This window comes from Anolis carolinensis, unplaced genomic scaffold (genome assembly GCF_035594765.1).
Source record: "Anolis carolinensis isolate JA03-04 unplaced genomic scaffold, rAnoCar3.1.pri scaffold_10, whole genome shotgun sequence".
In the NCBI taxonomy this organism is placed as follows: domain Eukaryota; kingdom Metazoa; phylum Chordata; class Lepidosauria; order Squamata; family Dactyloidae; genus Anolis; species Anolis carolinensis.
Window position 1 is genome coordinate 7,014,522 of NW_026943821.1, and position 27,112 is coordinate 7,041,633.

Genomic DNA, 27,112 nt, shown 5'->3' on the forward strand with positions numbered 1-27,112 from the left:
TTAACCATTTCAGCTTCTAGGCAGAGTTTGGGCATGATCTGCATGCAGCTATTCCTCATTTCTATGCTCTTCACCGTGCCTTCTTTCCTGGTCAGCAAGAAAAGGCTCTGAAAAGGCAACCAGAAAATGGTTGTAATATTATGTACCCTATTTCCCCTAAAATAAGACATCCCCAGAAAATAAGACCTAGTAGAGGTTTTGCTGAATTGCTAAATATAAGGCCTCCCCCAAAAGTAAGACCTAGCAAAGTTTTTGTTTCGAAGCATGCCCAATGAACAGAACACCAGAACATGCAGGATCGGTAAATGTACCTAGCATAGAGTGTTGTACATGGAAATAATGGTAGTAACAAGAAATTCTTGATAGGATTCAGTTTGTCTGGTTATGCTGGTTTGTGATGACAACTACTGTACAGTATATAATAAATGTTCATTTTTTTTTCAACAATAAATGTGAATTCTTCTTCATGGAAAAATAAGACATCCCCTGAAAATAAGACCTAGAGCATCTTTGGGAGCAAAAATTAATATAAGACACTGTCTTATTTTCGGGGAAACACGGTAATGATGACATGGCTGCTGATGTCATATAATAGTTAAGGTTACTGTTCAATGAAAAAGGTCATCTTCCATATAACTTCATCAGGATGATTTTCTGGATCTTCAACTATCTCCATAAATCATCCATGACCCTAAATCCATTGCCAAATCCCAAATAACTAAGTATCCAATCTACCGTTTCCCCGAAAATAAGACATCCCCAGAAAATAAGACCTAGTATTGGTTTTGCTGAATTGCTAAATATAAGGCCTCCCACAAAAGTAAGACCTAGCAAAGTTTTTGTTTGGAAGCATGCCCGGCGCCTGCCAAACAGAACACCAGAGCATGCAGAATTGGTAAACGTACATACCAGTTGTACATGGAAATAATGGTAGTAACAAGAAATTCTTGATAGGATTCACAGTTTGTCTGGTTATGCTGATTTGTGATGACAACTACTGTACAGTATATAATAAATGTTCATTTTTTGTTCAACAATAAATGTGAATTCTTCTTCATGGAAAAATAAGACATCCCCTGAAAATAAGACCTAGAGCATCTCTGGGAGCAAAAATTAATATAAGACACTGTCTTATTTTCGGGGAAACACGGTATACACATAATAAAAGTTAAAATACGTATTCATGCGTGTGTGTGACTTTGGTGTCCACTTCCACAGACAAGCTCCCACTTCCACAAAGAGCTATGGGTCCCATTACACAGGAGACACCAATGGTCCCACTACACAGGAGACTCCCTCCAGTGACATTGCAGGTTATAGTGGGCGCCGTAAACATGTCCAAGGGCCCTGCCAATGTCCTCCACAAGCACCATACTGCCCACCACCCAAGTGAAGGCTTTCATACGGGGACAATTTCATCCCAGATTTCCTGTTTTTTCTCCATCAGAGACTTAAATGTTCCTTACTCTCACAATTGGTGAGGAATTTGCATGACCCCGCCCACTGCCTCTCCCATAACCCTTTCCTGTTCTTTTCTATGGCACATAGCAAACAAGAGGAACTGTCCTGCAATCTAAGAGCACTCTGAACTTCCTCAATGATGGACCTGAAACCAACTTGGCACACAGAAACCCATGACCAATACTGGAGGTCTTTTGAGGAATTTATAGGAGTTGTAGTTCACCTATATCCAGAGTGCACTATGAACCCAAACAATGATGGATCTGGGCTAAACTTAACATGCATAACCATTATGCCCAAATTTGAATATTGGTGGGTATTGAGAGGAATTGGCCTGGACATTTTGAGTTTTAGGTACTGGGATGTATAGCTCACCTGCAACCAATGAGTACTCTGAACTCTGCCAAAGATGGAATTGGACCAAACTTGGCACACTGAGCCCCATGAACAGCAAACAATATTAGAGGTCTTTGTGGGAAATTCACCTTGATTTGGGGGAGTTGTAGTTCACCCACAACCAGAGAAACTGTGACCTCCACCGATGATTAACCTGGTCCAAACTTGGCACACAGAGAGGCTGACTCACCGTAGTGGGAGTTGTAGTTTACCCTACAGCCAGAGAGCACAATGAATTCCACTGATGATGCATCTAGAGCACTTGCCCAACATAAACACACTTTAAGTACTGATGGAGTTTTTTGGGGTTAACTTGGCATGATATCAGTTGTAGTTAACCCATAACCTTATGCATTTTGTACAACTAAAATACTGACTTTTTCACATACAGTAGAGTCTCACTTATCCAAGCTAAACGGGCCGGCAGAAGCTTGGATAAGCGAATATCTTGGATAATAAGGAGGGATTAAGGAAAAGCCTATTAAACATCAAATTAGGTTATGATTTTAAAAATTAAACACCAAAACTTCATATTATACTACAAATTTGACAGAAAAAGTAGTTCAATGTGCAGTAATGTTATGTTGTAATTACTGTATTTACAAATTTAGCACCAAAATATCACGATATATTGAAAACATTGATGACAAAAATGGCTTGGATTATCCAGAGGCTTGGATAAGCGAGGCTTGGATAAGTGAGACTCTACTGTAATTCGAGAAATGCCACATACCAATGCTAGTAATAATAATAAAAACCCAGGGAAGAAGGAAGCAGTGGGTAAAAAATAACACAACAGATTAATCATCCTTAAAAATATTACACTTTATTGTTTTGTTCCCAAGAAGGGAGGAGGGCAAGTTTCCCCAGAAAGCTTGGAAGTTTTAGAGAAGACGTGATGATGAACGGAGGTGGACAGAAACCCAGCTATTCCCTATCGGCTGAATTATCCGCCCCTTGAGACAGGTATTCAGTAGCGAATGCAATAAAATAAGCTAAACCTTTCCGAGACAACAAAAAAAGAAGAAAAGAGAACCAAAATGAAAGCTGGATGATCCCAAAGGGAAAAAAAATATGTGGGGAATGTTACAGTTTCCAGTGCTACCATCAGCCATAACATTAAAGCACATGATGAAAGGACAAAGACGAGGAAAAGAAATCCCCCCGCAAAAAAAAAAAAAAAAAAGACAAACAAAAAGCCACACCACCCATCGGCAATATACGATGCTAGATGAATATATATATATATTTAATAATAATAATAAATCTGGACGTTATTAAATTGAAACAGTTTTGCTGTGTTTTTAATTTCTCTCCTTTTTTTCTTAAAAAAAGATCTCTGCATGGTTCTCTTTCGTTTTAAATTTGGTCCTCAGAAAACCCTGCACCATGATGAAGAAATTACAAAAAAATAGATATATATAATATATTTATATATATATATAAGCGTGAGAAGCGATGGGGTTTTTTTTTCTTAAAAGGGTCGTTTCAAAAGTGAAGAGAAAGTGAGGAAGACTTAAGAACGAGTGAGTTGCTTCTGCCCGATGAGGAAAGCGGAGAGAGCAGCTGAGCAGAACGTGAGGCACCCGAAAGGACTCGCTTCGGACGCGGTCGCCGGCTCCCCGCCGTCCGAGGACGCAAACGGGACATTTGGGGTGGGGTGGATGGTCCTCCCCACAATCTCAGACATGATTCAAGACTATTTTTGGAACCAATTTCATTTCACCTCTTTCTCGTCTAACCCAAACATCCCTCTTCCAACTGTATCTATCCCAAACTAACCAAAAGAGGGAGGAAATGGAGACATCCTTTAGAAGTGGTCCAACTTCTATGACAGATGGTCGACTTCCAGCCCTTGGAAGAAAGTTAAGAGACCCATAACCTGTTTGTGTTGCCTGGTTTGTGCCGGTATTGCTGAAAAACATGTGTTCCCAGATTATTTATAAAACAAGTGTCCATGTGGGGAGTGGGCTGACTTACAAAGCCAGGTGTAGGTGTTTCTCCATCACCGGTAAGGGATCGAGGAATAAAAAGCTAGCGGCAAGGCTTACAAAGAGAGGCACAGCCTCCGCACCCATGTTGGAAGAACCCCACAAAGCAACAGCTCCCTCCCTAAAATCTCACCTTCTCCTCTGTGTCCCATTGGCCTGTTCCACTGAAATTGAAAACTATCAACCAGGTGAAGGTTAAGCCAAGAAGGTGCCTGGTGAAGGGATGGGGGCCGAAAGACTATATAAAAGGGGGTGCTAAGTACAGAAGGCCTTTGGGACTGAGAGGGCAAATGGAAGCCCTTTCTGGGTGATGGCAGAACTGAGAACGTGGATCAGAAGCCCTAAAGTGCTGATCCCATTGTGAAAGGTGGCAAGAAGGTATTATTAGGTGGGCAAAGTAGGATTTGAGGGACTTCCCCTGGGCAAGACAGGGAGAGGCTATGCCCAAACAGCCTGGCACAGCTAGCAGAAGGTTTGGAAAGGAACGGCGTATTGTAGGCATCTTGGTTCTGGATTGCATTGAGTGCAAACATGCCACTGTTATAGGGCACGGTTTTGGTTACCCACGTATCATTTTAAAAATTGGGTGAGAGAAAAGGATCTAAAGAAAGTGTCTCCCAACTTTGACAGCAGATGGGGAATAGAATTGGATCTATATTTAACAAAAATAAGCTATATTGAGTCACAATTGCTGTATTTTTTTTCTGGACATTTATGTTCTTGGATCCAGAGAAAGAGAATGGTCAGGAAATTGAAGAGACCACCAGCCTCTCCCCTGAGCTCACTGTCTTGGGGTAAAGGGAAGAATTAAGACCGTTGCATAGCTAACCACGTTTGCAGAATATTCAGTTTTTTAAAAAGAACGTTTACATCAGTCAGCTCCCAAGATTGCCCAGCATGGTGACGGCAGCTTTCTGTCCTTAAAGAGAGAGAGAGAGATTGAGAAAAGAAAGAGAAGGACAATGTCCCCGTTGCTCTGTGTGTGTCTGTGTGTGTCTGTGTCTGTGATTATACAGCATGGAGGGAAATCAAACCGTTACTCCCCCTGCCCCCCCCCAAAAGCGCCAGCGCTTGCTGTTGCCGCGGCTTCCTCCTCCTCCTCCTCCTCTTCCTCTTCCTCCTCCTCCTCTACCGCCTCCGTCTCACAGGTCGCTCTCGCCATACAGAGCTGTGGAGAAGGACTTGTAGTCAAGGGCCCCGGGGATGGCGTCGGGTCCCTGGTAAGGTGCCATGCGGGCGATGCAGTACTCGGCCTGGTCGGGAGGAAGCTCTCGTCGCAGCTCCTCGGCCGTGATGTAGTTCTGAAAGGTGAAAGAGAGAGGAGAGAATGCCGTGAGTCAGGATCATCAGGTTGCTCCAACAGGTGCAACCGGGCAGAATTGCAGCACTGCTCAACACACATTTCGTTGCCTCAAATGTCAGCCCAGGTATATTTGACAAAAACGGCACCGGTTTCCTCCTACCAGCTCCAGTTTTTGAGATAAAGAACATATGCCATATACCTGTAGCCATCTGCTTGTCAATAAGAGACCACGATAACCATATCTAAGAAACTGTAACTGATGTAGCCCATCAAATGCAACTTTTCAAATCAGCGCCCCAAATAACCCTAAGAATAGGGTAAAAACCAAACATCAATAATTTCTTTTTGTTGTGCTATTTATTTATAGTATTTATATTCTGCCCTTCTCACCCCGAAGGGGACTCAGGGCGGATCACATTGCACATATAAGGCAAACATACGATCTACAGTAAATAGCGTATTGTGAATATATTGCACAATATTTATCTAGCCTGAAATGATACACTTTAATATATTGGGTTTATGGTTCCTGTCCTCTTGATCAGGTTGTGTAAGTGTTATTTGTTGTTCTATTATATTTTGTTATATTGTATTGTTCCAGGCATGGCCCCATGTAAGCCGCCCCGAGTCCCCGTTGGGGAGATGGTGGCGGGGTATAAATAAAGTTGTTTATTATTATTATTATTATTATTATTATTATTATTATTATTATTATTATTATTATTTATTGCTATATAATTGTATTGTTTTACCTTGTTTAATAATGTGTTATTATGTTGCTATGTAATGTATGTGTTGATTTTATGATTGGAAACCGCCCTGAGTCTCATCCGGGAGATAGGGCGGTATATAAATAAAGTTTTATTATTATTTATTTATTATAGAACAGAGACAAACGCAGGCAAGGGCTGGCCTCGAACTCATTACCTCTTGGTCAGAGTGATTTGTTGCAGCTGGCTGCTAACCAGCCTGCATCACAGCCCGGCCTACATTACATTGGCTGAGACAAAAATAAAAGAAGACACCTTCCCCCCTCTCAACTGCAAGCAGCAGTAAGATTTGCTGAAACTTCCCTCCACAATTTATTTTCATATGTAATTTACAGGTTGAATCTCACTTGTCCAAAATGCTTGGGACCAGAAGCATTCTGGATTTCAGATTTTGAAATACGTTCATATCTATACACATAATAAAAGTGAAAATATGTATGTGTGTGTGGCTGGGGTGTCCATTTGCATGGACAAGCTCCTCCCTCCACATACAGCTGAAGCTCCCACTACTCAGGAGACACCAAAGGCCCTCCCGCCAATGACATTGAAGGTTATAGCGGGCGCCGTAAACATGCCCAAGAGCCCTGCCAATGTCCTCCAGAAACACCATCCTGCCCAAGTGAAGAATTTCATACGGGACAATTTCATCCTAGATTTCCTGTTTTCCCTTCACCACAGACATCCTAGTGTTTCTGACTCTCTTCATTGATTTTGCATGACAGCACCCACTGCCTCTTCCTTAACCCTTTCCCATTATTTTCTATGGCACACAGCAAATAGAGGACCAAACTTGGCACACATATCTGATATGCCGAAATTTGAGGGGTTTGAGAAACTGACCTCCACTGATGATGGACCTGGACCAAACTTGGCACACAGAACCTCCATGACTAACTCAACCTACTAGAGGGGTTTGAGGGGACTGACTCACCATAGTGGGAGTTGTAGTTTACCCTACAGCCAGAAAGCACACTGAATTCCACCGATGGTGAATCCAGAGCAAATTTGTCCAACATAACTGTAAAGAAGTGTATTTTTATTTTGATTTATAGATGTCATATTTAATTTCGTTTTAAAAGTCATGTTTAATTATGTTTAAAAGGGTAAGTATTAGTTACCAGTGCGTGGGGGATGGTAACCAGCTCAGCATTCTGAGGCAGGTTGCCATAGTAACGAGGGCGGAGCCAACCGCCGTTTGAAGGAAAAGGAGGGAATGTTTTAAAAAACAGTTTAGTCTGTGACTTTAGTCACAGGGAAGACACTGGTTCCAAGTTAGGGAAACCAGGGAAGCTCAGACCTCTAGTTGTGTGAAATTAAGCAAGTAAAGGAACTTGTTTGGGTTTATGTGTAGAGTCTGAGTAGTAAGGGGAAGCAATCCCAGTTAGATCCAAAGTGATCAGTTGATAGTTTTGCAACTATCTAAGTGCCTATAAAGAAGTTACTGTAACCACTAAGCTTTGTGCCTGAAATAAACTTGTTATTGTTTTTTCAATAACCAAGTCTCTGTCACGTATATTCTAAACTAAGTAATGCTACCATCTAAAGTAAATAAAGAAGAAAGAAGAAATAAAAATTCCCCTCTGCCTGACATCATCACAATTGGTGTTAGCGGTGGGATTCAAAAGGATTCCCCCCTGCCACATCACCACAATAATAAACTTTAAATATTGATGGAGTCTAGTTAATCCACAACCTTATGCATTTTGCATAATTAAAAATTGAGTTTTTCAAATAATCTGAGCTTGCTCATAACTCAAAACTCAGCTCGGCTGTCAAAGCAATGACGGTTCACATATCAAAGTTTGTTATGTTTGGCAAGTTTGCTTTGGATGCATCGCTTTTAAGTCAAGGTTTCACTGTTTATCTAAATTCTGGCCACCCAAATCCACAAATTTCAGGACCAAAAGAGTTCCCAGGAAAGACCAATGCTTCCAACCATTTTGTAGAGCTCACCTTGTCACCAGCTAAGACTTTGAAGGAAGCAATGACTTGGTCAGCCGTATCCGTGTCTGTCGTCTCCCGGGACATGAAGTCAATGAAGGCTTGGAAGGTGACAACGCCACTGTTGTTGGGATCCACAACGCTCATGATCCTGTTGAACTCGGCATCTCCCTGGAAAGGTGGGGAGAAAAGGCTTTCAAGTCCTTCGACAAGACTAAGCAGCTTAAACAACTGCGAAGGGTTCAACTTGTGTGTGTATGGAGCACACTAGAACCTGGTGTGCTGGGGGAATACAGAGGCCCTAACAGGATATGCCAAAACACCCCAAAGACCAGCTGCCTTGTTGTAAGAAGCTGAAACAACATACAGCACCTATTGTGATACGTGCACTTGTGAGGACTCGTGTATTTGGTGTTCCATAAGACTATTATTTTTGGTTCTTCCAAAGGATTGAGGTTTCTAAATACCACTCCATTCAGGTGTTTCCCTTCACAGCCTGCTTTTGTAATTTCTTTGTTCAAAAAACGGTGACGTGTAAATACCGTTTTGTATGTCCAGAAAGGTTGAATTGCTCTGCAACTAATTTTAGCATATTGCCACTTTTAATACCAGATTATTCATCTCTTGTGTAGAGAATGTCCAACATAAACCATAGAAGGGCACTGCTGATGCAAAATGGCATATATCACATTGACGGACCTATGACATTGTGGGTGATATTATTATTATTATTATTATTATTATTATTATTATTATTATTATTTAATATATTGGGTTTATGGTTCCCGCCCCCTTGATCTGGTCATGTATGTATGATTTATTATTATAAATGTATTTCAGTTGAAATTGGTTTAGATCCGCATTTGAAGAACGTTTTATGTGTGAAGCTCCAGTGTAAAGGCTGTCGTGTATAAAAGCTCCTGTGTGAAGCTCCTGTGTAAGTTTGGTGTGAGAGGAGGCTCTGTGAGAGCGAAGCAGTTTATCTGCATGAGAAAGTAGCCCAGGGTGAAAGCAAAGAAGGAAATATAAAGAACTTTATTTGTGTTATGGAGACCTTGTTTTTGTAAATAGTGCAACCATATTATATTGCTACAAAGGAAAGCCTCCAAAGGAAGAGATAATATTGGTCTGTATCTGTGTGTTTTTGTTCTTTTTATCACTTTTGGCTACTGGTGCTCAATCACGCTGCTGTTCATAAGTTACTCTTTTGTACATTTACTAGCTGTGCCCGGCCACGCGTTGCTGTGGCGAAGTATGAGGCCCCTTCTACACAGCTGTATCAAATGCACACTGAAGTGGATTATATGGCAGTGTGGAGTCAAGATAATCCAGTTCAAATCAGATAATATAGGATTATAAATGGGTTATATAGCTGTGTGGAAGGGCCTTGAGTCTACACTGCCATATAATCCAGTTCAAATCAGATAATCTGTATTTTATAGGCAGTGTGGAAGAGGCCTAAGTGAGGCCTAACTCTGCCTGTCCCCTGGGCTGAGTGGGTTGCTAGGAGACCAAGTGGGTGGAGCTTAGCCTTCTAACTGGCAGCAATTGGATAAAAACAATTATTCCTCTCCCTCTAATTAGGACTTTATTTTTCTTTTCTTTTTTGTTGTATGAACGTAGAGGCATGGGTGAGGGGTTGTGCTGCCAAGTTTAGTGTTTCTGGGATGTGTAGTTTTGTTGTTTTGTCCTAGGCCGAAATTTCATTACCCTTTTATATATATAGATAGACTAGCTTTGCCCGGCCACGCGTTGCTGTGGCTTATGGGAATCCTTTGTTGGCCAGGTGGAATAGCAGTGAATAGCCTTGCAGTCTCAAAGCCCGGCCGTTTTCTGGAGTAGCTGGAACTTTTTGTTGTATGAACATAGAGGCATGGATGAGGGGTTGTGCTGCCAAGTTTAGTGTTTCTGGGATGTGTAGTTTTGTTGTTTTGTCCTAGGCTGAAATTTCATTACTCTTTTATATATATAGATGGAGAGGGTTTTTTGTTAATAAGCCCACTCACCCAACATTTGGCATCTATCTATCATATTTGTAATCTGTCCAAACCTGTCCAACTTGCAAGTACAACCGAGTGAAATATCTAACAGACACACACAGTCCCTCCTAAGCCGGCCACAACAGCAGACAGATAGCAGTAACATTCATTATGACACCACTACCACCAAAGCGGAGAAAAGGGAAAAGCAGAGAGCATACCAGGCTGTATCCCGTGGAGATAAGGAGGGCTCGGTAGTCATCGGTGTCCATGCTCCCCGTGCGCTTCTACTCCGCGAGGCCAGCCGGAGAAGGAAGGAATGAAGGAAGGAAGAAGGTGCGGACGGACAAGGCATGCACAAGGAGGAAGGAAGGAAAGAGCAAGAGCCCCATGGAGAGAGAGAAAGACGCAGAGAGAAAGAGAGAAATCAGTCAGGAAAAAAGTCATTGAGATGCCATGCAACCAGAAGATGGAGGGTGGGAGGGAGATGGGGAAATGGGCACAGGTAGGTAATCAAGAGAGAGAGAAAACATAAACAACAAGATGGTCGGAGGAAGAGGAGGGTCGGAAAACAAACGTGGTGAAGGAAGAGAGAAAGGAGACCAGGTTAATCGCAACACATTGCCAGAAGACTGCGCCGTTAACGGGCGACGGGTACCTGTCTGTCATTTTCCACATCGTATCCCAAGCTGATGAGGCAGGCTTTGAACTCTTCTGGTCCGAGGGAGCCGCCATGGTCCTGCCGCCGGGCCGCGCACAGGAAGAGGTGGCGTTGAGGGGAGGAAGGGGCGGTGGGATGTCCCGTGTGCGCACGACAGACAAGGGAGGTGATGTGGAGGGGAAAAGACACACCGTTAGATTCGGGCTGGAGGAGGGAAGGAGAGCAACACCTTCTCCAGTCTGCAAACTCCAGCTGGATGGAGGAAGAAGAGAGGCGCAGGGAGGATTCTCGGCAACACACACCTAATGCTGGAAAATCTCCTTCCCAACTCAGTTCGGGCCTTTCAATTCACACTGTAGACAAGCCAGAAATGGCAAACACGTTTTCCCAGAGATGCAAGCTGTGGCCCAATCTACTTGTCCGAACGCATCTCCTCCTATGAGCCAGGAAGATCCCTAAGGTCATCTGGTGAGGCCCTGCTCTCAGTCCCACCTGCCTCACAGGCGCGGTTGGTGGGGACGAGGGACAGGGCCTTCTCGGTGGTGGCTCCCCGGCTGTGGAACACCCTCCCCAGAGAAATACGGCAAGCCCCAACCCTTTTGAGTTTTAGAAAAGCCCTGAAAACATGGCTATGTGCCCAGGCTTTCAAAGATTAAATGATAAAGACGACCCAGACTGATTTACGGCTACAGCACGAGGATTTTGGAAGAATGGAATTTTATCATATGTTTTATATCTTTATATTGTTTTAATTGTTTTATTGGATTTTTATTGCTGTTTTAATTATGTGTAGGCATTGAATTGTTGCCAATTTTGTATGCCGCCCTGAGTCCCTTCGGGTGAGAAGGGCGGGATATAAATGTTGAAAATAAATAAATAAATAAATAGCCACAATTTACATTTTAGAGACAGCTCACTTATACCTGGTAGCTTCAAGCAAGTGACATCTACCTGTAGTTACTGACATGGCTGAAAGAGCCGTTGCAGGTGAGCTATTGGACACAGCGCATTCACACTACAGCAGAGCGACCGTCATTGTCCAAGAGGCTGGGAAGGTCTGCTGACGGGAGAGCTGTGATCCATTTCTGTATGGGTGGATTTGTGTCATGCAATGTGGGGAGAGGTTACATGTAAAAATCATGCCACAAACTTGACTGTGAGGAGTGATTATAAAGGCCAACACAACCATCCCCACCATAGACACCCTTCATATGCTACGAAGTGCCTGGGATTCAAACTCTCACCATAAGGACGCAGCTGATGAAGTGTTAGGCTAGGATGAAGGGGATTCAGGTGAAAAATCCCCATTCAGTCACAAGCTTATTAAGTGTTAGCCATGATTAAGAGCGACCAAAACAGTAAAAGGCTTGGAAAGCAAGCCTTATGAGGAATGGCTTAGGGGGTTGGATATGTGTTACTTCAAAATGAGTGAAAGGGAATATGATAGCCCCCTCTAAATATTTGAATGGATGTCATGTAGAAGACGCAGCCAACTTGTTTATTGTTGCACCAAAGACAAGAACAGGAACCAATAGGTTCAAATGTCAAGAAAAGAGGTTTCACGCGACATTTAGTAGACCTCTTGATGGATCAAAGCTGTTCAATAGTGGGACAGATTCCATTCAAGGGCAGTGGACTCTCCTTTGGAGATCAACAAACTAATAATACACAGTGCAAAGCCACAAAAGCATCAGCTTTGAAATATTCCAACTAATAAGGAGCCCAGGACCATTTCACATCCCCAAAACAATGGGTTTTTTAGTCCCAACTCCTGGACAAGTGGCAGCTCCCCATCCGTCACCATCTCTTTGGCATGCATTTCTGCATATAGGGGGTTAGACTAGATGGCCCTTGGTGTCTTTCCAGCTCTGTAATTCTGTGACAGCATCACCATCAGGGGAGAAGCCCAGATCCCATTCAAAAGGAGCAGAGCAACTCCCAACGGCAGGAAGGGAAGGCTGGCTTTTCACATTTTGGAATGGGAGAAATAATACACAGTGCAAAGCCACAAAAGCATCAGATCTGAAATACTCCAGCTAATAAGGAACCCAGGACCATTTCACAAGTGTCATACCATCATTTTGCACCAAAAGAATCATTTAAAGAAATGCCACCCGGTCATTCTGCCTCCTTTTCAATGGCTGCCTTTCAGAGATGGAGATTAGATGTGTGAAAACACCATGCACCCTTTAAAACCTATTGCATGAAGCAGAGTCTCTTGTTTGCTCTACGTTATGTTTGTCCCCATGTTGAACCCAAGTTACCTTATCAAAGTGGTTGAAGGAGGCCCGGAACTCTTGCATCTGCTCCTGGCTGATTCCCTTTGCGTCCCGGGTCAGGATCTGGTTCTCCACCTCATTGATGGTCCGGGCAATGGTGGTGAGGAGCTGCTCCCACCCTACACGAATGTGCTGGCGATACAAGGCAGAAGAAGAGACAAGTTAGATACCACATGGGACCTCCTTAGGGTGATTCTGCCATCAGTAGACACTCTCACTGGCTACCCTTGCCTCTTAATCACCAAGAAATACCAGAAAGTGCGGAGTGGACAGCACAAAAGCATTCTGCTTCAGAACCCCATTTTAATGCTATTTTAAAAGGCAGCAACAGGACCTCTACATATCCTTCCCATTATGAGCCTTGACTACAGGATGTTCCATAGACTTCAGCCTTCATTCCTCCCTGAAATATTAGCTCTTCCTCCGGTGCCACTGCCCTCACCTCCATGGTGTAGTTGGTGTGCTTGTTGTCAAAGATGAGGGCCTCCTGGATGAGTTGGTGCTGCTGCTCCAGGACGTCAATGTTGGGCTTGTAATCAACGATGCTCTGCTCGTACTGCTTGAGGTGGTTCAGCTGGTCTTCCAAGGTGCCGTTCATTTCGATGGAAATGCGCCCAATCTCCTGAAACCGGGGAAGAAGAGAGAGTAAGTGAGAGGAAAAGGTCAATCATGGAATTGGGAGAATCCGATCCCTTCCAACCAAAAAGATATTTGAGTTCTGTCCATTCTTCTTCCTGAACTCCCTAGAAGCCCACTCCATTGGAAACACTGCTTGGCACAATAATTTTGATCCCTTTGCTCTTGCATATGTCCATTTTATGGATGTTGCTGAGGCCAGTGTTCCTTCCTTCTTCTGCAGATTCCAAAGACCCCCCGGATGAACCATACAGCTTCAGAAGCCCTCTCCATATGGCCAGAGGTGACTGCTTGCCATTCAGAAAGGGACTACCCAGGCAATCGATACACTTAACAAAAGTGAAAATATATCGTGTTTCCCCGAAAATAAGACAGTGTCTTATATTAATTTTTGCTCCCAGAGATGCTCTAGGTCTTATTTTCAGGGGATGTCTTATTTTTCCATGAAGAAGAATTCACATTTATTGTTGAACAAAAAAAACCCTGAACATTTATTATATACTGTACAGTAGTTGTCATCACAAACCAGCATAACCAGACAAACTGTGAATCCTATCAAGAATGTCTTGTTACTACCATTATTTTCATGTACAACACTCTATGGTATGTACTTTTACCGATCCTGCATGCTCTGGTGTTCTTTTTTTTTAATACAAATTTTTTATTTTTTAAAACACAAAAAATACATACCATAGACATACAAAACATTTACAATTCCCACCACCAACACGAGGATTGTTTTCTTTTTACATATTCATTTCTTTGTGAGACAATCTTTATATCTTTATCTTTATCCATTTCCATCCTATATACTATATAACATTTGTATCTTATTTCTTATGGCTTGATCTCCAGATTGATTCATGATATAGTTCTTTACCCTTGACCATCTTTCTTCAATTTCTCTTGTTCTATTTTCATTAGTTTTTACAACATTTAGTTTCACATTCATATTTTCAAATTCCATTTGCTCCACCATATATTGGTACCATTTACTTACTGACCATTTGGATTTATCTTTCCACCCTAATACTATTCATGCTCTGGTGTTCTGTTCGGCAGTCATGCTTCCAAACAAAAACTTTGCTAGGTCTTACTTTCGGGGGAGGCCTTATATTTAGCAATTCAACAAAACCTCTACTAGGTCTTATTTTCAGGGAAACGGGGTATATGTATGTGTGCAGCTGTGGTGTCCACTTACACAGACAAGCTCCCGCTTCCATAAATAGCTATAGCTCTCACTATTCAGGAGACACCAATGGCCCTCCCTCCAATGACATTGCAGGTTATAGTGAGCGTCGTGAATATGTCCAACATCTCAGATTTCCTGTTTTTTTCTCTATCAGAGACATCAATGTTCCTTACTCTCACCATTGGTGTGGAATTTGCAAGACCTCTCTTATAACCCTTTCCTATTCTTTTCTATGGCACACAGCAGACAGAGGAATTGATCAGCAACGGAACATACTAGAGAGCTTTGGGGAGAATTCACCATGATTTATAGGAGTTGTAGGCACTGGGATATATAGTTCACCTGCAATCTAAGAGCACGCTGGGCCAAACTTGGTACACAGAGAGGTCTTTAGGGGGAGTTGTACCCCGTTTCCCCTAAAATAAGACATTCCCAGAAAATAAGACCTAATAGAGGTTTTGCTGAATTGCTAAATATAAGGCCTCCCCCGAAAGTAAGACCTAGCAAAGTTTTTGTTTGGAAGCATGCAGAACACCCGAGCATGCAGGATCGGTAAATGTACGTACCATAAAGTGTTGTACATGGAAATACTGGTAGTAACAAGAAATTCCTGATAGGATTGACAGTTTGTCTGGTTATGCTGGATTATGATGACAACTACTTTACAGCATATAATAAATGTTCAATTTTTGTTCAACAATAAATGTGAATTCTTCATGAAAAAAAAAAGACATCCCCTGAAAATAAGACCTAAAGCATCTTTGGGAGCAAAAATTAATATAAGACACTGTCTTATTTTCGGGGAAACATGGTAGTTCACGTACATCCAAAGAGCACTGTGAACTCAAACACCAATGGATCTGGACCAAACTTGGCACAGACCTGATATGCTGAAATTTGATTACTGGAGGGGTTTGGGGGGAACTGGCCTTCCTTTCTGGGTGTTGTAGTTCACCTACAACCAGAGAAACTTTGGCCTCCATCAATAATGGACCTGGACCAAACTTGGCAAACAGAACCCCCACAACTAACCTACTGGAGGTGTTTGAGGGGACGGACTGACCATAGTGGGAGTTGTAGTTTACCCTACAGCCAGAGAGCACACTGAACCCACCAATGATGCATCTAGCGCAAACTTGCCCAACATAACAAACTTTAAGTAATTCTTGGGGTTAACCTGGCATGATGTCAGTTATGTTAATCCACAACTTTATACATTTTGTACAAAAAAATCTGACTTTTTCAAATAACCTTGGCAATGCCCAAGCTAGTTGAAAGTAAGAGAAAAGTTTGCCAAGGTCCAGATGGGACCAGGATCAGGAACTTTGTGGCTTATTGCTTTGTTAGCCTTCTCCCTGCCCATATCTTTCCCCCTTCTTGTGCCCTTTTCTAATTCTTCCAGGGGAAAGCCTCTCACCTCCATTTTAGTCTGGATCCAGGGCCCCACAATGTTGGCCTGGCTGGCAAACTGTCGACGCAAGTGTTCATTGGACTGTTGCTTGCTCTGCTCATCTTGCAAGGCATGGTCCCTCTTTGGCACCAATTGCTGCACCTGTTCAAACAATCATCAACATCATCTTTCTATAAAGTACGCATGTTTGTCTGTCAGTTTGAATCACAAAGTCTGTTGCTAGGTGAAATAGCCCTTTGTACTGTAACTAGCCTCAAGCTACGAGGAGAGGCGAGTAAGAAATTATTATTATTATTATTATTATTATTATTATTATTATTATTATTATTATTATTATTATATTTGATACACAATAAGGTGATTTTGTGATACAAAATCCAGCATATATATCTCGTTTGCTGTGTCATACTCTGTCTTTGTGTCAATAATAATAATAATAATAATAAATCATTATACATTTCATTTGTTATCCATCTCGCCTCATGGCTCGCGGTGGGATACAACACAGTTACAACACGCAGATAAAACATAATACTATTAAAATACATAGAACAAAGATTAAAACATGATACTAATAAAATATAAATTTAAAAACAAGGACTTTTCTGGAATCCCCCACTCAGTCTACTTTTTCTAGAAAACCCGCATCACTGCACAAATGTTTCTACATACCCTTTCCCACTTGGAGTTGATGATCTGTGGAGTGACCGAAGTGTACGGGTTGTTCCCGGAGAGTTTTATGTTATTGTAATCCGCAATCTTTTGTGCTTCGCTCTGGATGCCCAGGATAGCTTCCCGCTCTTTGTCTGCATCAGGCAGGGTGGACTTGAACTGGTCGTGGGCTGCAATCAGGCCCTGGAAGAGATGGGAAACATAGTCCAGGGTGAAGACATAAAACAAGAGCTGGACCCCAACTGTCACCAATGGCAAGATGAAGCTTAGTTCTACACAGTCGCTGAAACTAATGTTAATGATGTTTGTGATCAATATCGTCTTGTGTTAAAAAGCAAGAGACGCTTCTCTAAAGCAGAGTTCATGTGAGGTCCCTGAACCCCACTTTTGGGGCCTTTGAAGGGTCTCACCAATCCCACAAATCCTGCAACACCCTAAACCAGGGGTCCCCAAACTAAGGCCCAGGGGCCAGATGCGGCCCTCCAAGGTCATTTACCTGGCCCCCGCCCTCAGTTTTATAATATATTTTTATATCAGTTTTAATAATATAATATATTGTATATACATATAATATTGATAATAATATTATGTTATACAATATAATACTAATAATAATACCATATAATAATATTGATTATATGTTATACATTACATAACATATAATAGTATAGTGCTATAGTTCAATATAGAATTATATTTTTTATTTATTTATTTCCAGAATTTATACCCCGCCCTTCTCACCCGGGGGGACTCAGGGCGGCTTACACAGTTGGCAACATTTAATGCCAAGAACATAATAATAAAACAAAAAACAGTACATATAATCAATTAAAACTATAAAAATACATCATTAAAATACACTATAAAAATTAAAACATAAGTAAATTAGATCCATTTGTCTAAAAACCTCATGCTTCAGCCTTCAATATAATGCACAACATAGCACAATAATGCTAATATTGTGCTATGCTAATAATATAATATATTGTATGTACATATAGCTGCTCTGAGTCCCCTTCAGGGTGAGAAGGGTGGGATACAAATGTAGTAAATAAATAATTAATTTTAGACTTAAGCTCGGCCAAAGTCTGAAATGACTTGAAGTCACACAACAACAACAATCCTAATTAACTTGACTATTTCATTGGCCACAAGCAGGTCCACACTTCCCATTGAAATCCTGATAGGTTTGTGTTGGTTACAATTGTTTTCATTTTTAAATATTGTATTGTTCTTTCGTTGTTGTTATTGTTGTTGTTGTTTCACTACAAATAAGACATGTGCAATATGCATAGGAATTTGTATTTTTTTTCCAAATGATAATTTGGCCCCACAACAGTCTGAAGGATTGTGGACCGGCCCTCTGCTTCAAAAGTTTGAGGACCCCTGCCCTAAACCTTTTAGGTATGAATCTTTGGGTAGTTTCTTTCCCTAAAATCATGGCTCCTAAATTAAAAAAAAAAACCACATGGAAATACCTCCACATGAACTCCACAAGCACCAAACAACCTCATACTATCCCCTATGCCTCCATTTCCCCTTACAATCCTTCTCCAAATAGCAACAGAGAGTGATAACATAGGAAAGTGGAAGTATCAGGTTAGCTGTGTGTAGGAGGGGATGGATGAAATACCAGTCTCTGCAATGCACATGAAAAGATGTATGCAGGCGTAACACAGCGAAAAGGCATTTCCAGGGGAAGCATTTCACATTTTAAATAGCTTGCAGTGCACCCCTGCACTATTTAGCATTTTTGTTTCAGCCAAAAGAAGAATTCCAGCCACTTTCTCCTCAAAAGTCCAATGGAGCAGAAAACTGGCTTCTGGGTATGCCGGAGCAAGCTCTATTTAAAACTCATGTGGACGTTATCTTTTCTACACTGCATGAGTATGGGAAGCGGCCTTAGGCCCGGGCTGTGGCGCAGGCGGGAGAGCAAACTAGCTGCAATGAACTGCAATGAATCACTCTGACCAGGAGGACATGAGTTCGAGCCCCGCTTGGAGCCTATGTTTGTTTGTCTTTGTTCTATGTTAAAGGCATTGAATGTTTGCCTATATGTGTAATGTGATCCGCCCTGAGTCCCCTTCGGTGTGAGAAGGGCGGAATATAAGTGCTGTAAATAAATAAATAAATACAGTAGAGTCTCACTTATCCAAGCCTCGCTTATCCAAACCTCTGGATTATCCAAGCCATTTTTGTAGTCAATGTTTTCAATATATCATGATATTTTGGTGCTAAATTCGTAAATACAGTAATTACAACATAACATTACTGCGTATTGAACTACTTTTTCTGTCAAATGTGTTGTATAGCATGATGTTTTGGTGCTTAATTTGTAAAATCATAACCTAATTTGATGTTTAATAGGCTTTTCCTTAATCCCTCATTATCATCCAAGATATTCACTTATCCAAGCTTCTGCCGGCCCGTTTAGCTTGGATAAGTGAGACTCTACTGTAGATGCTTTCAGATGGGGGGCAATGGGTCTGTCAAATCCTGTGACACATTCTCAATTCAAGCTGGAGATATCAGGTATTTAAACTTGAATATATGCCTACAGAATAACAATAACAACAACAACAACTTTATTTTTATATCCCGCCTCCATCTCCCCGAAGGGATTCGGGGTGGCTTACATGGGCCAAGCCCAGGTGATTACAATCATTTGTAAATAAAACACATCCAAATAAAATACAGATCCCTGTAGAACATAATAAAATAACAATCACATCAAAAGTAACACAAATACAGTAGAGTCTCACTTATCCAAACTAAACGGGCCGGCAGAAGCTTGGATAAGCGAATATCTTCGATAATAAGGAGGGATTAAGGAAAAGCCTATTAAACATCAAATTAGGTTATGATTTTACAAATTAAGCACCAAAACATCATGTTTTACAACAAATTTGACAGAAAATGCAGTTCAATGTGCAGTAATGTTATGTTGTACAGTAGAGTCTCACTTATCCAACCCTCGCTTATCCAACGTTCTGGATTATCAAACGCATTTTTGTAGTCAATGTTTTCAATATATCATGATATTTTGGTGCTAAATTCATAAATACAGTAATTACTACATAGCATTACTGCGTATTGAACTACTTTTTCTGTCAAATTTGTTGTCTAACATGTTTTGGTTTTTCATTTGTAAAATCATAACCTAATTTGATGTTTAATAGGCTTTTACTTAATGCCTCCTTATTATCCAACATATTCGCTTATCCAACATTCTGCCAGCCCGTTTATGTTGGATAAGTGAGACTCTACTGTAATTACTGTATTTACAAATTTAGCACCAAAATATCACGATATATTGAAAACATTGACTACAAAAATGGCTTGGCTAATCCAGAAAATTGGATAAGCGAGGCTTGCATAAGTGAGACTCTACTGTAGTTTAAAAACCTGAGCAAGTTCATAAAAGCAAACTGGGCTGATAAAAGTGCATGAGTGAGAATTGTAAACTAGAGAGTGAAGTAGCTAACCCAAATGCTACAATTGGTAAGGGGCTTGGGATGAGGTAAACAAGGGATTTCCAAACCTTTTGGTCATGGAACCTTCAGAAGACATTTACCCTGTTTCCCCTAAAATAAGACATCCCCAGAAAATAAGACCTAGTAGAGGTTTTGCTGAATTGCTGAATATAAGGCCTCCCCTGAAAGTAAGACCTAGTAAGACGTTTTTGTTTGGAAGCATGCCCGCCGAACAGAACACCAAGCATGCAGGATCGGTAAATGTATGTACCATAAAGTGTTGTACATGGAAATATTGGTAAAAAGGTAAAGGTTTCCCCTGACGTTAAGTCCAGTCATGTCTGACTCTGGGGGTTGGTCCTCATCTCCATTTCTAAGCCAAAGAGCCGGCATTGTCCGTAGACACCTCCAAGGTCATGTGGCCGGCATGACTGCATGGAGCGCCGTTACCTTTCCACCGGAGCGGTACCTATTGATCTACTCACATTGGCATGTTTTCGAACTGCTAGGTTGGCAGGAGCTGGAGCTAACAGTAACAAGAAATTCTTGATACGATTCACAGTTTGTCTGGTCATGCTGGTTTATGATGACAACTACTGTACAGTATATAATAAATGTTCATTTTTTGTTCAACAATAAATGTGAATTCTTCTTCATGGAAAAATAAGACATCCCCTGAAAATAAGACCTAGAGCATCTTTGGGAGCAAAAATTAATATAAGACACTGTCTTATTTTCGGGGAAACATGGTATTTTCTGCAGGACCCTAACTCTATCCCTGATTGCTTAATCAAAATAGCATAGAATTATGGAGTTGGAAGGCACCCCCAACAGACCATCCCACCCAACCCTACTTGGTCATAGAAGAAAACACAATTCACGAGTCTGACCCTCAACTGACCTCAATCTCCTCAATGGTGTGGACAATGAACATGTCTTGCAGGTCCTCCATGGCGCTCTCCATCCAGTTGTTGAAGGGCGCTGCCCGCTTGGCATACTCCAAGTGGAGCTGGTCGATGGTCTCCAGCTGCTTCTCTGTTTTCTGCACAGGGGACCAAATGGGACAGTCAGATCTCAGGATATACCTCATCCCCTGCATTAAACGCAAGCCACAGGGGCCTCCAGCTCACCTCCAGAGCTTCCCTCCGTGTGTGAGTCAAGGATCCTAGCGTGTCCCACTGGTCACAGATCTTCTGGCAACGGGCGTTGACACTCGGGGAGTCATAGTAGTCCAGCTCACTGTGGGGGAGAGAACAGAGGGTCAGGAGGCAAGATTTGGGACCAGATCCAGAACAGAGAAGGCTGGGGGAAAGACTGTGTTCTTTTCCTGCCAAAGCTCAGAGAAAGTCTACCTTCGTTCCTTCCTAGTGTTGTATTCCATGCCACCTCACATACGGATGTTATTTTTACTGGTGTAGCAACACAACAAGATCTGAGTCAGATACTAAGTTAGAGCAATGTCGTGGGCCTTCGAAGCAGCACTGCATGTCCCAGAAAGTCAAGGGGTAGGAAGGTCTTCCTACACAAATTGCTTTCCCTTTCATTCTGGAATTTAGGTCATTACTTACACAAGGACCACCTCTTGCACACTTTGACCACCTCCGAGTAGGCTGACGCAGGCTGGTAAGCAGCTGCTGCAATAAATCACTCTGACCACGAGGTCATGAGTTCGAGGCCAGCCCATGGTGGGGTGAGCACCCGTCAATTAAAAATAAAATATAGCCCCTGCTCATTGCTGACATAGCAACCCGAAAGATAGTTGCATCTATCAAGTAGAAAATAAGGTACCACTTATAAAAGTGGGGAGGCAAGTTTAACTAATTTTTTACAACGTTGGAATGAGGAAGTGAGGAAGTGCCGTCAGAGTGGATGATGAAGCAACTGCTCCCCCCTGTGGCCAGAATCGAACATCCCCTCAGGAGAAAGTTAAATTGCCTCTGCGTCTGTCTGTCTGTTGTCTCTGTCTCAGTTCGATGTGTTTATAGGCATTGAATGTTTGCCCTATATGTATATAATGTGATCCGCCCTGAGTCCCCTTCGGGGTGAGAATGGCGGAATATAAATACTGTAAATAAATTAAATAAATATTTGAAAAATACTGAAAAACGTGTTTCTTGAGTGTCAGGATGGAGCAATAAGAAGAGAACTGGTGAGAATGTCTGCTGCCCAGGACTTATCCTGTACATTTTTAGCAACAGAAAATGTTCACCTTAAATAATGTTTCAGTGCATTCATATTGTCTGTTGCACAGTTTGCAATTTTTCCCAGACTGAGAATTATCTTTAAATAAGCAGTTTTCTAGCAGAATGAAAAATTGCTACAATTATATATTATGCTCTTGAAGAATGGATTTAGGCAAGAATTATGTTCTTGTATGTATGTGCCTTCAAAGTTGCCTATTATTAATCATCATCATCATCATCATCATCATCATCATCATCATCATGTTTATTATGTTTATTTATACCCTGTTGGAAATAGCAACCTCCTACAAGCCTCCTAATTATTTGTTATGTATATAATTGAGATTGCCTACTATATTGTATGTATATATTGGTATGTAGTTTTTCCCTTTATGTCGTTTGAGGTTGTGGGAGGAACTACCGATCATGGGACCAGATCTGGGACTACTCAGACTGAGAGTCCATTTTAGAAGTCAGTACAATTGAGCATAGTATAGTAGTCAGTATGCATCAATTAGTCAATACAGTATGTTGTTGAGTTTAGTATGCTTCAGAAGTTAGTATGCATTAGTTTTTGAGTACAGTATGCATCAGAAGAGTGTGTCTATATGCAACAGAGAGGGGACTGAAACAGAATGCTTAAAGAGCAGACTATTTAAACTTTGAACCAATAAGCAATGTACCTGTGTGCTGAATACATGAAGATTTGTAAGTAAATCAACTATGTTAATTTTTAAAGATTTTTTGGTCTCTTCAGAGCATTATATAAAAGCAATATATTTTATGGGAGAGTAGGTTTTTTTGGGCAACTGAAATAACACTTCTGAAGATCTGCTGTATATTTTATGCATTAGCGTATTTTTGTTTCTAACAGTTCAAAGAGAAAGACAGGGATATCAGTCTGACAACTGAGAAACCTAAATTGCCTTGCATGAATACTAGTGGATAATTGCCACTAAGGAGAAGATTGACTCAAGAGCCACCGGAGGCTTATATATATATATATAGGGCCCCTGGTGGTGGTGCAGTGTGTTAAAGCGCTGAGCTGCTGAACTTGCAGACCGAAAGGTCCCAGGTTCGAATCCCGGAAACGGAATCAGCGCCCGCTGTTAGCCCCAGCTCCTGCCAACCTAGCAGTTTGAAAACATGCAAATGTGAGTAGATCAATAGGTACCGCTCCGGCGGGAAGGTAACGGCGCTCCATGCAGTCATGCCGGCCACATGAACTTGGAGGTGTCTATGGACAATGCCGGCTCTTCGGCTTAGAAATGGAGATGAGCACCAACCCCCAGAGTCGATCACGACTGGACTTAATGTCAGGGGAAAACCTTTACCTATATATATAATTAACACCCAATGGTACATGTCAGCTGTAATGGGAAAGCAGCCCCTTGTCAGTACAGTAGAGTCTCACTAATCCAAGCCTTGCTTATCCAAGTTTCTGGATTATCCAAGCCATTTTTGTACTCATTGTTTTCAATATATTGTGATATTTTGGTGCTAAACACGTAAATACAGTAATTACAACATAACATTACTGCACAATGAACTGCATTTTCTGTCAAATTTGTTGTAAAACATGTTTTGGTGCTTAATTTGTAAAATCATAATCTAATTTGATGTTTAATAGGCTTTTCCTTAATCTCTCCTTATTATCCAAGATATTCGCTTATCCAAGCTTCTGCTGGCCTGTTTAGTTTGGATAAGTGAGACTCTACTGTATATATATTTATTTAACACCCAATGGTACACGTCAGCTGTAATGGGAAAGCAGCCCCCTGTCAGTATGTACTTATTGTTACAGAGCAGAAACAAAAGGAAAATGAAAGCAAGCACGATGACTGCGGTTTTCATTTTCGTGTTGCCTCGTTTCCTACAAAAATGTCATCATTTGTTATGTGTAGACGAACAATCGAAACAGTACAAAGGAAACTAAGGAAAAAATTTAGTGCACATCTCTAGTGTAGATGCATCTGTGGCCTCCAGCCAATAGTCTCCCCCTCTTACTTTTGGGTAAACCCATTTGTGGCACCAGAGGGTGCTGCTGTGTCTCTTCTGAAAAGGAGTTTGAGGCAAAACGGGCTGTTGATTCCCAACAGCGGAAAAGTTACCTTTCTTGGACCAACAGCTCCCAGGGTCCTCTAAGATCAAGCTGTTGGGTGGGTTTCTGGGAGATACAGGCCCCTCATAAATAAACACTTCCAAGCTCTGCCCCAGACTGTGCCAAATCTGGCGATGAAGGGGGCCTGACACATCACTTTTGTCTCAGGGTGGCATTTTCCCAGGAACTCCTGAAAGCAATGTTTTAGCAGGCTGCCTCTGGCAGGCTACATGTAGCTACGCATTCGGGAAGCAGCCAGAAAAGTGCCAAAGTGTTCGCCAAGCAAAACACATTGCAGAGGAGATTGGAAAAGCAAAACCAACAACATACGGTGTGCTCAGCTTCAAACAGGACCCCAGATTTTCAGACCCAAGACTTCTTATGCCAGGCGGAGGAGAGGTGGGGAGGCATCATTTTGCACTGACGACGTGGGATGACTCCCCAACTACCCTTCAAATGGCACTCTCCTATTTCAAGGGCTTTACAAAACATGCATGAAGTCATGCACCAGGCCACACACATTTCCATGTTTTCCAAGTTCTCGGCCATTCCCAGCCGCTGGAATGAAGTGCCTCCATTCATGGCACGGCTCTGCCCTTGCCTCTGTGTGTACTAATTGTGTGTGTGAATTTATCTGAGTGGGAAAAGAGAGAGGAAGAAAAAGCGGACGGGAAAGAGAAGTTTGCGGCAAACTCTTACAATAACTGCATTCTCGAGACGCACAAAGGGAGGAGGAGAGAGGAACAATGGGGTACTGTGTGTGTGTCTGTGTATCTGGGTGAGTGATTGAGAAAGAGAGCGCCAGCAAAGGGAGAATACTACCGCCTTTCAGGAACACTTTCCAAAGTGAGGCGATCCCAGCAGATTGTGTGCGAGAGCCAAGGTGGTTTGGAAAGTGATCCTAAATGGCAAAAGGGGTTGCTATTTTGGATTGCCCCAAAATATCACACAAGCGTCTCTTTGTATTTTTCCCCTTCTGAAAGACAGGCCAAGTCTCTCTCTTTCAAACACATCACACAAACACAACGCCTGTATGACAGGAAGGAATGCTAACGGTGAGCGCTGGTGTTGTTTGCTTGAAAGGAGGCCGGATAATATTGTCAGAGCTTTGAAAAGTTGTGTTTTTTGGGAACATCGCTTCCAGAATAACTGCAGTCAACCATGCCATTCAGACAGATTATCTAGAGCAGGGGTCCCCAAACTTTTTAAACATGAGGCCAGTTCACGATCCTTTGGACCGTTGGAGGGCCGGACTATAGTTGGTTACCAAGCAATAATAATTAGTAACAACAACAACAACAATAAAGAGGGTTAGAAGAGATCCTTTGGGCCATTGAGTCCAATCCCCTTCTGCCTTTGTGCGCTGAAAGCACAAACAAAGCACGCCTGACAGATGGCCACCCAGCCTCAATGTTAATAATAATAATAATAATAATAATAATAATAATAATAATAATAATAATAATAATAAAGATGGTTGGAAGAGACCCCTTGGGCCATTTAGTCCAACCCCCTTCTGCCTTTGTTCACCAAAATCACAAGCAAAGCACCCCTGACAGATGGCCACCCAGCCTCAATGTTAGCAACAACAACAACAACAACAACAACAACAACAACAACAACAACAACAACAATAAAGAGGGTTGGAAGAGACCCCTTGGGCCATTTAGTCCAACTCCTTCTGCCTTTGTGCACCAAAAACACAAGCAAAGCATCCCTGACAGATGGCCACCCAGCCTCAATGTAGTTAATAATAATAATAATAATAATAATAATAATAATAATAATAATAATAATAATAATGATGATGGTTGTAAGAGAAGAAGAGACTCCTTGGGTCATTTAGCCCAACCCCCTTCTGCCCTTGTGCCATGGGGGCCGGATAAATAGCTTCGATGGGCCGCATCCGGCCCCCAGGCCTTAGTTTGGGGACCCCTGATCTAGAGCCTGTGATTGCCAAAAGCATATCTCTCCCCTCAAAACTGTGAAACACTTCACAGTATGAAATGACAACAACAGCTTGAAAGTGGTCTGTGGGAGGACAGAGGTGTGGAAGTGAAGCAAATCCATAAACCAACAATCCAGAAAAATGCCCCAAGCAGAAAACCTTAGTTATCAAAGGCTTTCATGGCTGGATTCACTGGGTTGCTGTGAGTATTCCACCCACATCTGTGGCAGGCATCCTCGGTTTTTGAGGTCAGTTGGAAACTAGGCAAGTGGGGTTTATATATCTGTGAAATGTCCAGGGTGGGAGAAAGAACTCTTGACTGTTGGAGGCAAATGTGAATGTTGCAATTGGCCACCTTGATTGAATGGCCTTGCAGCTTCAAAACCTGGCTGCTTTCTGCCTGCCTGGAATTCTCCTGTCTTCTGAGTGTTGTTCTTTATTTACTATCCTAATAGTAGGATTTTTTTAAATACTGGCAGCCAGATTTTGTTCATTTTCATGGTTTCCTCCTTTCTGTTGAAATTGTTCACATGCTTGTGGATTTCAATGGCTTCTCTGTGTAGTCTCAGAAGACAGGGAATTCCAGACAACAAACAATCAGGGCCAGTTAACACCTCCCAACAAAGGATTCTCCCAGGAAGGAAGCAGCCAGGCTTTGAAGCTGCAAGGCTATTCAATGCTAATGAAGGTAGCCAACTGCAACATTCACACTTGC

At 41.9% G+C, this 27,112-nt stretch overlaps 1 protein-coding gene across 6 annotated transcripts in view; it reads right to left on the reverse strand.

The window, feature by feature from the left end:
* Nucleotides 1-2,661: 2,661 nt before the first annotated feature.
* The window catches only part of actn4 (actinin alpha 4), a 170,315-nt gene continuing 145,864 nt past the window's right edge, over nt 2,662-27,112 (reverse strand). For 2 of the 6 annotated variants that reach the window (XM_008122241.3, XM_003228529.4), the window contains exons 13-22: nt 21,296-21,404; nt 21,067-21,207; nt 16,693-16,875; nt 16,027-16,161; nt 13,224-13,403; nt 12,767-12,913; nt 10,500-10,580; nt 10,063-10,128; nt 7,875-8,033; nt 2,662-5,149 (exon numbers count right to left, since the gene is read on the reverse strand). In XM_008122241.3, coding sequence (XP_008120448.1) covers nt 4,991-5,149; nt 7,875-8,033; nt 10,063-10,128; nt 10,500-10,580; nt 12,767-12,913; nt 13,224-13,403; nt 16,027-16,161; nt 16,693-16,875; nt 21,067-21,207; nt 21,296-21,404 — 1,360 coding nt within the window. In that variant the 3' untranslated portion in view covers nt 2,662-4,990. The remainder of the gene's footprint in view (nt 5,150-7,874; nt 8,034-10,062; nt 10,129-10,499; nt 10,581-12,766; nt 12,914-13,223; nt 13,404-16,026; nt 16,162-16,692; nt 16,876-21,066; nt 21,208-21,295; nt 21,405-27,112) is intronic. The other 4 variants (XM_008122243.3, XM_003228528.4, XM_008122242.3 and 1 more) reach the window with 2 other exon arrangements.